The sequence below is a fragment of the Cupressus sempervirens genome, chromosome 1, assembly GCF_028749045.1.
Source record: "Cupressus sempervirens isolate cs-2001-9-10 chromosome 1, ASM2874904v1, whole genome shotgun sequence".
NCBI lineage: Eukaryota > Viridiplantae > Streptophyta > Pinopsida > Cupressales > Cupressaceae > Cupressus > Cupressus sempervirens.
This window is the reverse complement of record NC_143118.1, coordinates 587,241,382-587,258,065: the sequence shown is the minus strand read 5'-3', so window position 1 is coordinate 587,258,065 and position 16,684 is coordinate 587,241,382. Positions and strand designations below refer to the sequence as shown.

Here is a 16,684-nt window from a genome sequence, read left to right as displayed (position 1 = left end):
TAATAATGTTGTTGACACTTTGGCAACTCTTGATGTTATTAAAATTGGTAAAAGGTTAGGGATTTCAAGAATTTGCTTAGAAAGTGATTATCTCATCATTAACGATAATGCACAAGCTGGCACCTACAAAAAATCATTTTTGCAATCCAAAAGGAATTGTCCCCTTTTGAGGAGTATTGAGTAAGCCATGTATGGAGATCTGGAAATGAGGCGGTAGACATTCTCAAAATGGTCTTAACCTTTAATGATGAAGAGGAAGTATGTGAGGAGGATTTTCATAATCTTATCTATAATGAGTGACACCACTCATTTGCCACTGGCTGACAAGGATATTAATGTTTGTTGTAGGGTATGTGCTAATGTGATAGGGGCTTGTGTGTGGTCTTTGAAGATGAGCAGGTGTCCTTTGTTTTCATTATGTGATTTGAGGTGTGCATTGGCGGTGTGTCCACGATAAAAGCAAATTTTACTCTCGTAACAACTCGGCAACAAGCTGCAGTTTTTGGGTCATTCAACTCAACACCTGAAGCGTTTGTTCAATTGTTGTGAAGCAGATTTGGTGAATGTTGTGTTGGAGATGTTGGGTGAAGATTTTATTGAAGTGAGGCATTGCTAACACACCAATATGTACATCTTGTCCTTGATTCAAGCTTGGAGCCTGGACTTGTTAGAGGACAAGGCAAATATTCGATGTGTGATGGAGACTCGGGTGAAAGCAAATTTGCTTTCTAGGTTGGAGTCTATGATGGAGTGCACTATTCCAAGGGTTGGTTTCGACATGCGAGAAGGCATTGCTAATCCAAGGGCAACAAAGGCTTACAAATTGACAACATTCACCCATTGACTTTCGAGTGATAGCAAAGATGAAAGAAGAATTTGCACATTATCAAGGTTTGGAATCCTTGAAGCTCTCTCTGCACTAATGAGAATACATGGCAAGACATGCCTTAGTGGTGTTGAATGTTACAAAGAAGGCAAGAAACAAGAGGTGGCCTTTGTTTTTTTTTTTTAATTTTGCTCACCTATGGTGCTCCTTTCGGTCCATGTATGTGTTGAGGGAAGGGTTTGCTTTGTAATTCTTTGTTCTACAAAAACTTTGTTGGTCAAAGATCTGGTCAGGGCACCCCATTTTTGGCCACTTATGAATTGTCTTAGCACATTTCTGCGATCAACATAGGAATATTGATGGTGGTTTTGAGATAAGTTTCTACTGTGTTCGATGGTGGTTTTGACATGGTCTTCTCTGATTTGAATCTATATTTTCCCTTTACTATTCTTTTCTCCTGCAAATTCTATTTCTAGACAGGCAAAATACATGTTCATGTTTAGGTTGTGACATCTGTGTAATTATCTAGTGCTTCTCAAGAAAGAATTCATGAATGCTCATCTTAGATACCGATTCAGGCTTCCTACTTGCAGAGGCGGAAACGGATGTGACCAAAAGCGGATTCAAGAGCAGAGGTGGGTGGAAGTTGGTTGGCTAATCTTAAATACCGTTTCAGGATTCCTGTCTACAAAGGCAGAAACAGATGCGACCAAAAGCAGGTTGGGGGAGCGGAGGCAGGTGGAAGTGGCTTCTAGCAAGCTTTCGCGAGCATCCAACAACCTCCACAGGCCCAGACAGCTGAAAAGCCCATTTTGCCACTCAAAACACTTTATTAGCCACATGACGAAATACATCTTTCAACCTGTTTTTTGCTCGTAAGCCCTAAAACGATCTTGAAATAGATGATTAGGATTTTTCTGCAAATCCATATGACTCAGATTCAAAATTGATAAACATTGAATTATGAACAATATTTTGATTTTGTAATTGTGATGATTTGCTGATTTGAAATCATGAACATAGACATATATGATATTGTTTATAATCAAGGTTACACGGGGACAACGAACTTGGGTTAGTATGGGTACAGGAACGGGTATGAGAACGTCTATTTATCATAATAGGGGACAGGGGTACTTGGGTATGTCAAACTTTTTTTTAATTATACTTCTATATTTATGGAAAATCAGAAATTATGGGTCATGACAATGGTTTTTCAAAACAAGAACAGTGATTAAGTTTGCAAATGTAACATATTGTTTTCAGTTTCAGATTTGATATATGTTTGTAATAATTATAATAATATATGATAATAGATGCATAACAGAGAAGGCAGACTTTTAACATGAACAGGAAGATCAAAATCATATGACAATGACATATTACAAATCATAAACTTTCAACTTGAACAGTGATAAAGTTTATTGTTAATCAAATATTGTATCAAAGTTGATTAGGTATTGAATAAAGCTTGGTAAACAACAAGCTGATATGCAAACAAAAAACCGAAAACAAAATCAGAAATCTTAATCAGGATTGTAAGAACCTTCGCTATTATGCTCTCCACCAAGTAACCGGTACCCAGTACTTGGGTACGAGTACTAGGGATGTGGGTGCAAGTACCCATGCAACCTTGTTTATAATCTTAGTGAATATTTGAATTTCAATGTGAATATGTGTTGGTGAAGTTACAAGTATCATACTCTCAAATGTCGAATTTTGTATATTTCTTTGCGCGCGCGCACGCACACACATATACGCATCCACATGTATCCCCCCCCCCACAAAAAAAAAATACCGCAGTAACAAAGATGTTGATTGCTAGGTTAATAGTTGTGTGCTTTGTTGTGTGTTCCAATGCTGATTTTCAGTCTTCCCTGATGATTCCCCTTGCTTGCAAACCATATATATATATATATATATATATATATATATATATATAGTTGTGTGTTCCAATGCTGATTTTCAGTCTTCCCTGATGATTCCCCTTGCTTGCAAACCATATATATATATATATATATATATCCACTACCAAAGGTCGTGCCTTTCCAATATTGTAATCTTATTTTAGTAATAATATAATTATTTAAAGATTATAATATTATTATTATATTATCTTATTTATTTATTCTTCTATTATTTAATTATTAAATTATCTTTAATTATTTATTTGTTCAATTATTTATATTAATTTTTTAAATACTTATAATTATATTGTATTAAAATATTCTAGCTTTATATTTTAGTATCATTATTTAATAATTAATATCTGATTATTTCATATTCATTTAATATTAAATTCCTATCTCAATATGGAGCATTACATCAACCCTCCTCAATCTAGAGTATTTATGGACTAACATGTACAATCCATCATCAAGTTCAACAACTAGTTGATAGTTTGAAATCTAAAGTGAACAACACATGTCCAAGTTCAACGACACTACACCAACACACATTGATTGATTCATAGTCAAATTCAAAGATAATAACTCCTTACTATTTGGTAGATGAGAAGTCTCTTTAGGAAACATATAGATATTATATAGTTTTTTGTTACTTAAATAAGAGTCACCATTTTCATATTAGACGAGATACAAAAGATGTGGAAATAAGGGAGATGATAATCACATCTTTTTTCATGGTAAGGATCGACTTGAATAGCACCCTCCTCGGGCCTTCCAAGTCCAGTTTTAGAGAATGTTAAAATATAAGAAACATATTTTTTGTTGGGTTCTTTTGCGCTACTAATATTTGCAATATACCATTCAGTTCTTTGTGATACCCTTTCATTTTAGTTCCATGTTGCCTATTGAGTTAGATCATATCCATCCATAACTTGTATCTTGAATGGTGTGTATGTAAAAGTCTCTACCTATAAGCCTTGAAGTAGTTGTATTCTCTCATTTTGTTTGTATTCATTGTGAAGTCACTTTTGCATTTTTAGCCACCGCCAGCAAATTACTTCTCCCTTCTATGATTGTGAAGATCATTCTTTGCTTGATACAAAGTGTTTCAAAACTCTGTGAATCTTGAGCCCAGTGGGGCTTGCTGGGTTTTCCTGTCAACAGGACTTTGTCATGGCCAGTCAATGCACAAAAGCAAAAAAAAAACATTTTTTTAATTGCTCTTTATTATTCTTTTGGGCTTATATGCCTTCTCTAAGACCTAAAAAGGTCATTCCATCAGTTGCAAACACTTAGAAGAGAGAAAAAAGGCTTGCGAGAAGAATATAGAAGTTTTAGAAAATAGATTAGCAAATTGATTGGCTCTCATATATTTATTGCTGATTATTTGTGTTACTTTATAGCTTGTATTCACACAAAGAGAAAAGCTAAAAGAAGCATTTGGTATAGGCCTCTACGAATTTGAGTTGCGTTTCTTCATTTTTGGAGCAATTTGAAGAGGTGAGTTACATTTTTGTATTGTTTTCTGAATTTTTTACAATCAGATTTCATATTTCCATTTCGTTTACATTTGTTTGTCTTTACAATCTCATTTTATGTTGATGAAAAAGCTTGAGACTAAGAAGCCCTAGTCTTTGATTTTCTCTATTGTAGATACTTTTTTTTAATGATATACTGCAGCAGAAGTAGCTTGATGTCTCAACCTGATGATAGTTCATCTAAGCCTCCATTTAACATAGATGCAGACCTTGTTCATTTAGCAAAGGATACGGCTTAGAAACAAGCCATTCGGGCCAAAATAAAGTACTAGTTATATGTTTGCATTGTGATGTTAAATATAGTGGGTGGGGTTAACATTTACAGATTGAAATATCACCTAGCTCATATACCAAGGCATGATACTAAACCATGCAAAGGAGCACCCCATGATGTTAGAAAAGAAATGCAAGCTCATTTAGAGGGATATGAAGAGGAAAAAGAATTATAAAAAGAAGCAACAGGCAAAAATGGCAAACTTAGGTGGAGAGGCCTCTTCAAGTATTCATTCTCCATTACCTACATCTCGTAGTGGTACATTCTCCATTACCTACATCTCGTATTGGTACTATTAATGTGATCATTGGGCCACAAATTTGTAAGAAGAAATCCACATTAGATTCCATTTTTGTTCCACGCACAACTTCAGGTACCCAACTATTGCTTGAGAGCATGGATTGGAACAAAGAGAAGCATTGCGCTGCAAAAAAGGCACTTGGCAATTTTTTGGTTCTACAACAACTTTCCATTTAATGCAGCAAGGTACTTGTTAATATTTTAATTTCTGTCATATTTTTCTTGCTTTCAAGACTCAAGAATATGCCACATTGATTATATAAAGTTTTAAAGTTGAAATTGAAACTTAATTGTATACTTATTTTGTTTATTTAATTTGTTTTAGGTCTCCTAATTGGCGAATTGCAATAGATGTTACAATTTGTGCTCTAGGGTTCAAAGCCCCTAATGATGAGGAGCTAAAAGATGCTATTTGCCCTGAAAGGTGCTGATGTAAGGGTTGCAATTGAGCAAAAGCGTGAGGTATCGAGGAGGAAGGGTTGCACCATCATGACTGATAGTTACACTGAAAAAATAAATAGAACACTACTGAATTTTCTTGTCTCCTCCTCAAGAAATTATAGAGCTTGTACTTACTATTAGTAAACTATTGATTTAGTGATTATGTTTTTATATTTTGAATGTACTAAATTGGTTTTTCCCCCTTAGGTGCCACACTCTTTTTTAAATCAGTTGATGCTTCACGAAGAACAAAAAATGTTGAGTATCTTTGTGAGGTATAGGAGGATGCATTGAAGGAGGTGGGTGAGGAGAATGTGGTGCAAATAGTCACAAATAAGATAGAAAATTATGTTGTTGCAAGTAAACTTCTTATGCAGAGGCACAGCCACTTGTTTTGGAACCCTTGTGTTGCTCATTACGTTGACCTCGTCTTGGAGGATCCTAACAAACTTATCAGGTTAAAAAATGTTTGCAGAGCAAGAAAGGAATATTTGTAAATTCATGTAGTTATACTTGGGTCCTCAACCTTACAAGGATTTCACAAATAAAAACGAGTTGTCTCATCTAGAAGTCACTTGATTTGCAACAAAATTTCTCACATTGCAATCTTTGTTTCAGTCCAAGGCCACTTTGAAACCGCGTGTTTGTAAGTAAGGAGTGGACTACATCATCATATAAAGACCAGTGCAAGGATTGAGACGGTTGACAAGGTTTTTTATGATAGCGACTATTCACAATCGACAAAGGAAACTGTGTAGGTAATTTTCCTTTTCGGCCTCATTTCATTTTATCATTTTTGTTCACACGTATTTATGTTCATTGTTCATTTTTAAAAAGTAAAACTTAAATTTTCTGCATTCACAATGATTACAGTTCATAGAGCCTTTTATTCTCCTACAAATTGTTGATGGAGAAAAGCCCACAACAGGATACACTTATGAGGGCATCGACAAGGTGAAAGAGGCCATTAGAACGATTTAAGCGGGGAATCGGGATAAATATGACCCCATATAGGATGTCATTGATCGACAATGGCACAATCTACTTCACAAGGCTATAGATGCAGTTGTCCACTACATTAATCCAACATTCCAGTGCACCCAAGTTTTAAGGTCGATGTCGAGGTTTGGATTGGACTCTATGATGTTGTAGAGGAAATGTCACCTAATGAAACAGTTGGAGCAAATGTAGTCTATGAGATAGAAATGTATAGGAGTTCACAAGGAGACTTATTCTCACGAGAGTTACGCAAGAAAAATCAAACACTGCTGATGCCAACTAAAAATCTATGATTGTAAATTCTAATTTCTAATTCTATTACCATTTTACATTGAAGTGATTACCCTTCATATAAATATTCATGTTCAGCTTGTGTGATTAGTTTCAAGTGATTCATCCCCCTTTAAATCCTCCAGTCTAATCATACTCAATTGCTTAATCCAATGATTTAAAGCTCAACACCCAGAAGACTTAAATGAAACAAATCTCCAAGTAAGACAATTGTTCCCACGCTTAGGGCATTAGAGGTACTCACTCCTAGCTTGACTATGTAATTCTTCAAACTTGCCTCAAGATAGTTTCCAACCTATTCACCCAGCATTAATCTTCATACATATGGCATTCAAACCCTTTTACCAATCCCTCAAATCAAAAATTTGTTTACAATTTGTTATTTTAGATGCATGGTGGGAGATGTTTGGTACTTTAGTGCCAAATTTACAGAGGCTTGTAGTTCGGATCTTGAGCCAGCCATGTAGTGCTTCAGGATGCGAACACGAATGGAGTATGTTCGAGCATATACACTCGAAGAAGCACAATAGGTTGGCAATGAAAAGGATGATGATCTTGTGTTTGTGCATTACAGCCTTTGCCTTCGTCATAGACACATCTTGGATGCAAACAAATCTCCTATCACTTTGGAGGAGGTTGATCCACAGGCAGAGTGGAACACTAAGATTTGTGATCCTAACTTTAGTGATGAAGACTTCAAATGGGTTAATCAAGTGGATGGCACAACAGGAGGCTAGAGCACAAGGAGATCGAGTGGAGGACCCTGAGGCTGAAAGTGAGGGATCTAAGGATCATGAGGATTATGAGGATGAGTATGAGGATGAGGATGAGTATGAGGATGAGGATGAGGATAAGGATGCCACTAAGGTTGAGTATCAAACTCCAAGACAAAAGATGGTTGTAGAATCTGCCATGACCTATCTTAAGCATACACGCAAGAAGATATAAGTTATTTTGGGCCTTAGTCATCTAGGCTCTACCTTTTATTTTCATATATGTTTTGAACTTTTGATTCCATGGATTTTATATTCTATGAATATTGTAGACTTTTGACAATGACAATATTTATATTTCAGATTTCTAATGTGCTATTTAGTAACTAGTTTAACAATTAACTTATTTCCTTCAAAAATTTGCATTTATACTTATGTGAACAATGTAAACCTGTGTATGTGTGCAAAGTAGCTTCTAAGCTCTAGCTTTTATTTTGAGCCTTAGTCATCTAGGCTCTAGCTTTTATTTTGATATATTTTAAACTTTTGATTCCATGGATCTACTTTGAGCCTTAGTCATCTAGGCTCTAGCTTGTATTTTGATATATGTTTCAAACTTTTGATTCCATGGGTTTCATATTCCATGAATATTGTAGACTTTTGACAGTGACACTATTTATATTTCAGATTTCTAATCTGTCATTTAGTAACTAGTTTAACAATTAACTTATTTCCTTCAGAAATTTGCATTTATACTTATGTGAACAATGTAAACTTGTATATGTGAACAATTGACTTGGAATGGATTGATCGGGTGGATGGCACAAGAGGAGGCTAGAGCACAAAGAGACGGGATGGAGGACCCTGAGGTTGAAAATGAGGGATCTGAGAATCATGAGGATTATGAGGATGAGTATGAGGACGAGGATAAGGATAAGGATGCCACTGAGTTGAGCATCAAACCCAACGACAAATGATGGTTGTAAAATCTTTCGTGACTTATCTTAGGGGTACACACAGGAAGATATAGGCTACTTTAAGCCTTGTTCATCTAGGCTCTAGATTTTATTTTGATATATGTTTTGAACTTTTGATTCCATGGATTTCATATTCCATGAAATATTGTAGACTTTTGACACTGACACTATTTATACTTAAAATTTCTACTATGTTATTTACTAATTAGTTTAACAATTAACTTATTTCCATAAGAAATTTGCATTTATACTTATGTGAACAATATAAACCTCTGTGTGTGTGTGTGTGCGCGCGCGCAAAGTAGCTTCTACTTATCGCAATTATTGTGTCTTTGATGTTAATTAATTGAATGATGCATGAAAAAAGTTCTAAAACCTTAAAAATCTATGCATTTATTAGGTTTTTCAATTTGTTGAGTCCAAGTCTAGCCCGAATCCAACTTGTCAAGTCCAAGGTGAGTCTGAGTCTTATAACTATGGTGTTGATAATCTAACAAAAACCTAACAAGTCAAATTGAAGTTAGGTCATAAAAGCAAGCAAATTGATATTAAGTTACAACATCATTTTCATTTCATTTCCATTTTTTGTTCTTTTGGTTAACTTAAGCTATGTTGCTAGTTCAAGTTCACAGCCACCAAATTTTTCCCCATGTTAGGATCCACTGTTGGCAAGAGGCTGCCATCAAATATATCCTTGACCATAAAGGTACCATCATGTATAAACATCATTTTTTTGCCTATTTGGAAGAATGCTAAAGTTGTGACAGATTTAAGCCATACATTTCCCTAACACACCTACAACAATATCCTCTATATCTAGATATGGGAAGAGTCTCGTAAAATTTGCATTGTAAACCTTCACAAATCTCAACATCTATCTATACAATTGTGCCCTCCTTGGTACAAATAGTGTTACATCCCAATTTTTGGCTCCATTTGAAATGTTCGTATAACCACTAAGGTATCATGTGAAGTCCGTTGACAAGTAAAATTAGTTACAATCATGTGAAATGGTAAGATAGTTAATCGTTATAATCTCATATTAAGTTTGCATCCTAGTTAACCGTTACGATGATATTCTAATGCTATTTTGGAAAGTTGGTTATTACCATGAATTCATGTGAATTGAAAAGGCCGTTAGCCGTTATGATTGTTAATGACTAATGGCTTGTTATGGTAACATGATTTAACTATGGAGAATTTCCTTGTAGGGAGCATGTCAAAGGGGTGGAAGCATTGTCAGAAAAGAATTGGGCACAGGGGCACCACCATCACTGAGCAAATAGGTATAAATCTTGAATCACTATGGCTAAGGGTAAATGACTAGGCAAGCAACACTATACATTGGGAAATATTGTGAGTTATTTGGTCAAACATATAAAAATATATATAGCTATCATTATCAAAATTCATGTTCAAAACCATTACCTTTGTTGTTCTATGAACACATCTACATTTTTCTTATATATATATATATATATATATATATATATTGCCACCATGATATTAAATCTGTAGTTCATCTCAAGTAACATATGTATAAATATATACATGCATATATATTGAGAGGATATGAGGTTAAGATAAATCAAAATTCTCTGAATTACGCAATAAGGTGCCAATCTTGTTCCACTACTAATCTATGATTTTTTGCATCTGATTCAAAAATGTTATAGAAAGTTCGTACTCCTTAGCTGCCATTATGTCACCCTTTTTCGTCATGGAGTCAATGCAATCCAGAGCAGCCGGATACTTCTTTGTCCCTTCCTAGGAGCACATGTCCCTGTATCTAGAATGGATACACATCAGATATTGGTCCAAATACAGGTTGGATACTGTAGCCAATGCATGCCCAAAAATCCTTTAATTTTCCAACCATGTTGTACACTATATGATTTGATTTTTTCATTTAATTTTATTTTCCTGAATTCAATTTGAAAAGACTTCATTCCTGTATGAACAAAACCTGTACCAAATGAGAAAGAGAAATAAAGTGTTTATTTGTTTTGGCAACCCATTTTTTTAGGTTATCTTCAAATGCAACTCTACTGTTTTCACATACTGTAAATTGTTAAGTCAACTTATAATTACTTCTGTAGCAATTATATGTCTAATTCATTTTTTAAGTGATAAAATTATCCTCTAATAACTTAAAATTGTGTTAAATATGTGTATGTGTTTTGTATGAATATCATATCCAACTGTACCCATATTAGGGGTCTTTGAAAATGATGATATCTTATCCATATTTCTATCCATGTCCATGCAACTTTGATGCCATTATATGTCTCGTCCAAACAAATCTGGTGGCTGACCTACATCAATCTTATGAGTCTACATATCATTGTCCAGGAAAAATGCTTTGACCTTTTGGAACCTCCCTATACTAGACATACTCAGACCATTAGTGCAACCATAGCTAGACCTAGGCCAGACCTGAACCGGTATTGCATGCAGGGATTGGTATTAAGTCCAGACAACCCTGGGTTTAGCCAGAGTTCTAAGCAAATCTGTTTCATTTTAAGTGTCGCTGTCTGCCTGAAGACCACTTTCAGACCTCCCACGACTGATCTTTTAGTTAGATTTAAGAAATTCATCATTTGCAAAATCATTTAATCCTACAAGTAGAGCTTTTCTTCTGAGAAATTAAAACTAATGATTCATAACCTAACCACTAAATTGATATCATATCGTGATTGATTCATTTTACAATTTATAGCTTTTTCCGTTTATAGGGAAAGATATCCCTTTTGATATGCCAATGAGAGATGCAAGGGTTCATCTACGATTTGGATTTTGTCAAAATTTGGAATATATTCTATCTGCTTAATTGCACATCATTAGCAAAGTTGTAAGTAGATCGAGTGTCAGCTGGCCAAGTTTCTGCATCGAAAATCACAAAATATAGCATAGGAAAAAGACAGATAAGTTTAAATTACTATCACTTAAAAGGACATGCACACCATCACACATGTGTGCATACACACTCTATTTGCATAGCAAAAACCCATTACTGAATACATTTGCAAGCAATTTATTACTTGGTAAAAATATGAAGCAGTTCATGTTTGGTATCAACCACATACAAAACAATGTTAGGATCAAAATCAGAGGAAAGACTAATTAACTTATAAAATTACTAGACAGAAGGAACTTCTTGAAGTTAGGTTGGTTTAGACTTTAACAATTAACATTTTCCTGAGAATTTTATGTTTTCAAAGAAAATAAGAAATCAACAGCTGTTTATTCTAGTTACTGAATCTTGTTAATTTGCTCCATTTTCATTTGGACATAGAAAACAGATTTAAAGACGTGCTAAATAACAAGCATACCTGATCACTTTCTTGCACAAGTTGATATTCCCAAAACTTAACATCATGATCTGCACTTCCAGTTATAAACCCAGAACCATCAACTGTTGGCACAAGAGACCAAATAGATCCTGAGTGAGCTTCTATAATGTTGGAACGTTCACCAGCTCCAATGTCAAATATTTCCACTGATCCAGCTTTTGTACCAACAACTGCATACCTATTCCCAGGGACGAAAGAGCTGCAAAGACCGTAACCTGCTTCCATTGTACGCAGGCAGGAACAAGTGCTTGGGTTCCAAATTTTCACTGAGTTATGGCTAGTTGACATAAGTAGTGAGTTGTCAGAGCTCAACGTAAGACTCCTGATGTCAGCTCCATGCCCTGGAAGATTGATGGCATGTACTTGTACTGATGACTCCTCATGAACCTCATAAACTTCCAAGGCATTGCTGTGAAGAGATACTGCTATGGTAGCTTTAAGCCCTTTCTTTGGTGGAAGGGGACAAAAAGAAATTGAACGGATTTTATGTTTTGCTCGTAGAATATGAAGAAACTGGAAAACATCAGAAGCAGTCATACCACCAAGATCATCTTCCACATTCTCCACAGGCTCGGTGCCTTCATTGTTAGCTACATCTGTACCAGCTTTCTTCAGAGCCTTTTCACGCTTTCTACGAATTTTTCGTTTTGCTTTCTTCACTGCCTCTTTTTCACTCAAAACACGAAATATTTCAACCACCTTACCAGCTACCTGGCAGGCAAGAAGTGACCCAGTACTATTAAATCTTATTGTTACAACCCTGTCCTTATTTTGCCGCTTAATACCTCCAAGATAGGTCAAAACATCCCACTTACTTTGTTTCAGAATGTGACTTTCATCATTCTCTAGATTAGCGTCCTTAGTTCCATTGGCAACACTCTCTTCTCTAAGCATTTCTTGATGGATATTATAAACGCGCATTTCGTGATCAGCTGAGCCAGTAACAAGGAAGCGCTCCTCAGGGTCCACACAAATAGACCAGATTTCACTGTGATGACCAGAAATAATTTGCATGCAGTATTGAGCATCAAGATCCCAAACCCGCATTAAATTATCCTTGGAAGAACTTACAAGCCTTTTGTCACCTTCAAGGAAAACAAGATCCGTCACCTGCATATGCAACATCATAAACAAGGTAATGAAATATGTCTCAAGTTTAATGTAAGCAGATTTCCACAATCCATGATATGCACATTGTGCATATGCCTGAAGTATTAACAAAAAGATCAAAGCAATGGTCAAAACTTATAGGGGATGCAAGACTCTGACAAAAAAAACTATGAACTCAAACCTAAAAGGCAAATTTTGTAATGCAAAATCCACACCTGATCTCGATGACCGCGAAGACGGAAAAGTCCTGCTTCACCAACTGCATCCCATATGACAATGTCTGTGTCTTTGCTTCCAGATGCAAGCAAGTGACCCGTTTTGCTATAGCATAGCACAGTAGTGGCTCCTTTATGCCCGTTTAAAGTAGTTTCACATGTACCTTTAACTGTATCCCATATTCTTATACTGCCATCAGCATATCCACTAGCAACCTAAAAAGGAAACATCAGTTTGAATAAATTTAGACATGCTAACTTTCAAGAGAGTTTCATGAATAAAACATTTAGAAATATATAAGAGGAAATTCTAGGTATTTCTAAATATATTCTTCAACTGTTACTATAACACTGAACAAAACATTCAATACAATTCAAATTGTCCCTTGATATCTTTTAAAAATCAAAAAATTAAAATCAATCTTGAACACATTATGTCAAGGACTACATCATTAAATCTGAGTTCTATTCTAATTTCTGATATATTGCATATGAACTTGATGGAGCACTTGTTTCCCAGTTTTGACCAAACACTCACCTTTAGAAGATTAAATTATGCTAAAAAGAAGCTAAAGTGAATCTGAACTCTGATTTTTGTTAAAGAAATCTAAATTCTGGCATGGTTTCCTTAAAGACTGTCTACGCCCATTAGCTTCCCAGGAGATCTTAACCAACTAAACCCTTGTAAAACACATTCTTGAAAATTTCCATACTACATAAAAACTTACATGTAATATATATATGATAGATTATTTCACTTTACTCATTCTTTCCACATTCCATACATTAGATATGTTTCGTTTTATTCCCTTTTTCCATGTTTGCTATATACATTTGTGTGTGGAACATTACACATACTATTTCACTCTGTGTCCTCTTTCCATGTCTAATATATATCAATTTCACAATTTCAAAAAGACCTTAACAAAATTGTTCTCAAATGCCTCCTGAGTTCCATTAAACTGGAAAGGAAGACAGACCTATGGCATCTGCACATCCGAAAGCATCTCAAACTTGTTGATTTATCTTTTACAAAGAAATGAGAAGAGGCAGTTGATGTTAGATATATGCTCTCACATTTTTTACTCGGTTTTACAGTTTATTTTCTTACTGAGACATATGTTTGGATTGGCAAAGCCGCAAAACTCACCACATCCCATGTCATTGCTTCAACCTGTTCTCTATGTACTCCTACTGTACATTATATCATTAAGTGAGAACTGAAGGATATTGGAATGACTTTGATATTGCCATGAATATGCTTTATTTATTCCTCAATCTTCTTCTTCCTCCTCAATTGATCCCGTGATTGTATTTTATAAGTTGAAACTCCTAAAATTCCAGTATCGGAATCGGAAACAACTAGGTCAGGAGATGTCAGAAACTTTGTGTAGACAATATTAGGAAATGGAGAATTGGAGGAGAATGGAGATTCAAAAGGAAATTCAACAGGAAAATGTAGAGGATTGTGGAAACTTGCAACAAGCTCGGCTAAAATGCTGGAAATCCTAAAACTCCTAGAATATGTCTCAATATCATCAGAAGTGTTTCGGAGTTTTCCAGAAACATTTATAGAAAGCTTTCAACTAGTCTCCAGGGATTCCCATAAGTTGCTACTATCAGACACGTTTTGGAAATCAAGAAACATGTCATCAGCGGAGTCTTCTGTTTAATTAATTACTTCTTTTGAGTTTTCCATTTAATGAATAAAGATAAAATGTCATCTTCATACGGAATAGATCTCATGATACGGGTTTAATCGATGATGCTCAAAAAACTAAATGCTCTACACTCTTACAAGTATGCCCACATAAAACAAATGTGAGAAGTCATGCCCATGAGAGATCGATTCTTTGGAATCAATACTCAACAACATGGTTCATGGAGATTGGCTCGTTGACAAATAGCCAATTCCCAATAATTGATTTACAACATGAGAAACTACAGAAAATAACAATATAAAACAAAATCGGATTACATTACTTTTTAAAATACCAAATTTCAATCACTACGATGAATGAACGATTGAAATGCCAAATTTTGAATCAATATGATGAAAAAATGAAATATTTTAATAATGTCCGCCCGGCCAAAGCAACCTATAGGACCCAAGAAAATTACAAGCACCTCAGAATAGGGTGCCAGAACTTTAGGCCCTTTGAAAGGGCTTCTTTAAAGTTAGCTATTACTGATGTAATAAGCGTAAAAATAAATAGAATCCAAAGTTCCTGCCTGTTGTGTAACACAATAATATTTGGTAAATGACATCTTAGCTTAAGCTGTTTTCCGGCCGCGTCTATGAAGTTTTTCTTTTATGAATATCAATTAAGTTGTTTTTTAAACAAAAAAGAAAAAAAATACCTCAGAGTTATCCCGCGAAAACTTTCTTCATTTTAAGGTGCATCAATCTCAGAAAGCAAGTTGAAACCCCTTAAAAAAATGGAGATGCGAGGAAGGAGCGAATACCGTAGAGTTGGAAGAAGGCATGCAGACAATAGAAGTAACAGCAGGTAGTGCCCCGGTGTTTGCAGAAGTCTGCATAAGTTTATTCACACATTCACCCGTCTTGACATTCCATAGAATCAGCTGCTCCAATGCACCGGGTAATATCAGTTTTCCGCTATTATCAAAGGTGATGTTAGACTCGTGAGATGTTACGACTCCAAAAACGCTTGCTGCCTCATATCTCAAATATGCTTTCACCATTTTTCCTACCGTCTGTAAACACAAATGCTTCAACAGATATTGTGCAAGCTTGAGATAATTTCCCTGCTCAGCGTTTTATTTTATCGACGCAATCCTAAACTCTTAAAAAAGCATGCGTTGGATGATACCTAAAACCCTCAAACCCTCGCAAAGGGTTTTAATCAAAACTCGGTCTGTCGGAGTTGGATTTGCAAAATAGTTTTTAATGGGTTAAATGAGATGCAAGACTCATGAATTTGTGATTAATGGCCTTAATTTTGGCGTGGTTGTATGAGTATTTAATTTGGCTGATATAGTCAAGGTTTCTCTTTGCTATATATATGATACAACTCAAAAGGTTAGTTCTCATAGTTCTTAGTGATGTTATGAATTCTTAAAATATCATTTGTTATAAATGATAACTTTAACATATAAGAATTAGTCATATGATTGGTTTCTTTGTTACAAAGAATTAGACAATTAATAGTCAATAGTATATTTGTGATAATGTGAGCATTGGATTGTATAATCTCTCTATTAAGAAAGATCATGAGCAACTTAAATTGAGAGACAAGCTTTGGTTATTAATCTTATGTGAAAAGGAAGTTGGTGTTATGATATTGGTGCAGCATCAATAGCTTGGCAATGATCTAAAAAAAGGTCCTTATATCAAAACCTATAAATTTATTGAAGTTTTTATCCCATATTTTCTTTTTTTGTCTTATTTCTAGTGATCTAGCTTATTTAATTCTTTCTATTTGATAGTCATTCGATCATCTATGATTCCTTTAAATCTCAACTAGTTTTATATGAACATCATATTGCTTTATGTATATAATTATAATTAGAGGATGACTTAAATGGCTTAAAGATTTGGTTTACTAATAAACTGCCCAAGTGTTAGGAGGTATCCATGATTGTATGTAGGATTTGAAAGGTGTAACATAAGCAAATAAAGGCTTTGAGGGTTCTTATTGAAACATGAAGTGTTGTTGTGTCCACTTATTTCTTGCTCTTGAGAGAGATGGTTAAAGGTACCAGTATTGGGGTGTATG

The 16,684-nt window shown here is 35.0% G+C and overlaps 1 protein-coding gene across 1 annotated transcript in view; it reads right to left on the bottom strand.

Moving 5' to 3' along the window:
• Window positions 1–15,914, bottom strand: part of LOC149578781 (transducin family protein / WD-40 repeat family protein) — a 46,460-nt gene extending 30,546 nt beyond the window's left edge. Inside the window, exons 1-3 of the mRNA XM_089831622.1 lie at window positions 15,411–15,914; window positions 12,945–13,160; window positions 11,599–12,729 (exon numbers count right to left, since the gene is read on the bottom strand). Coding sequence (XP_089687748.1) covers window positions 11,599–12,729; window positions 12,945–13,160; window positions 15,411–15,650 — 1,587 coding nt within the window. The 5' untranslated portion in view covers window positions 15,651–15,914. The remainder of the gene's footprint in view (window positions 1–11,598; window positions 12,730–12,944; window positions 13,161–15,410) is intronic.
• Between the last annotated feature and the right edge of the window lie 770 nt (window positions 15,915–16,684).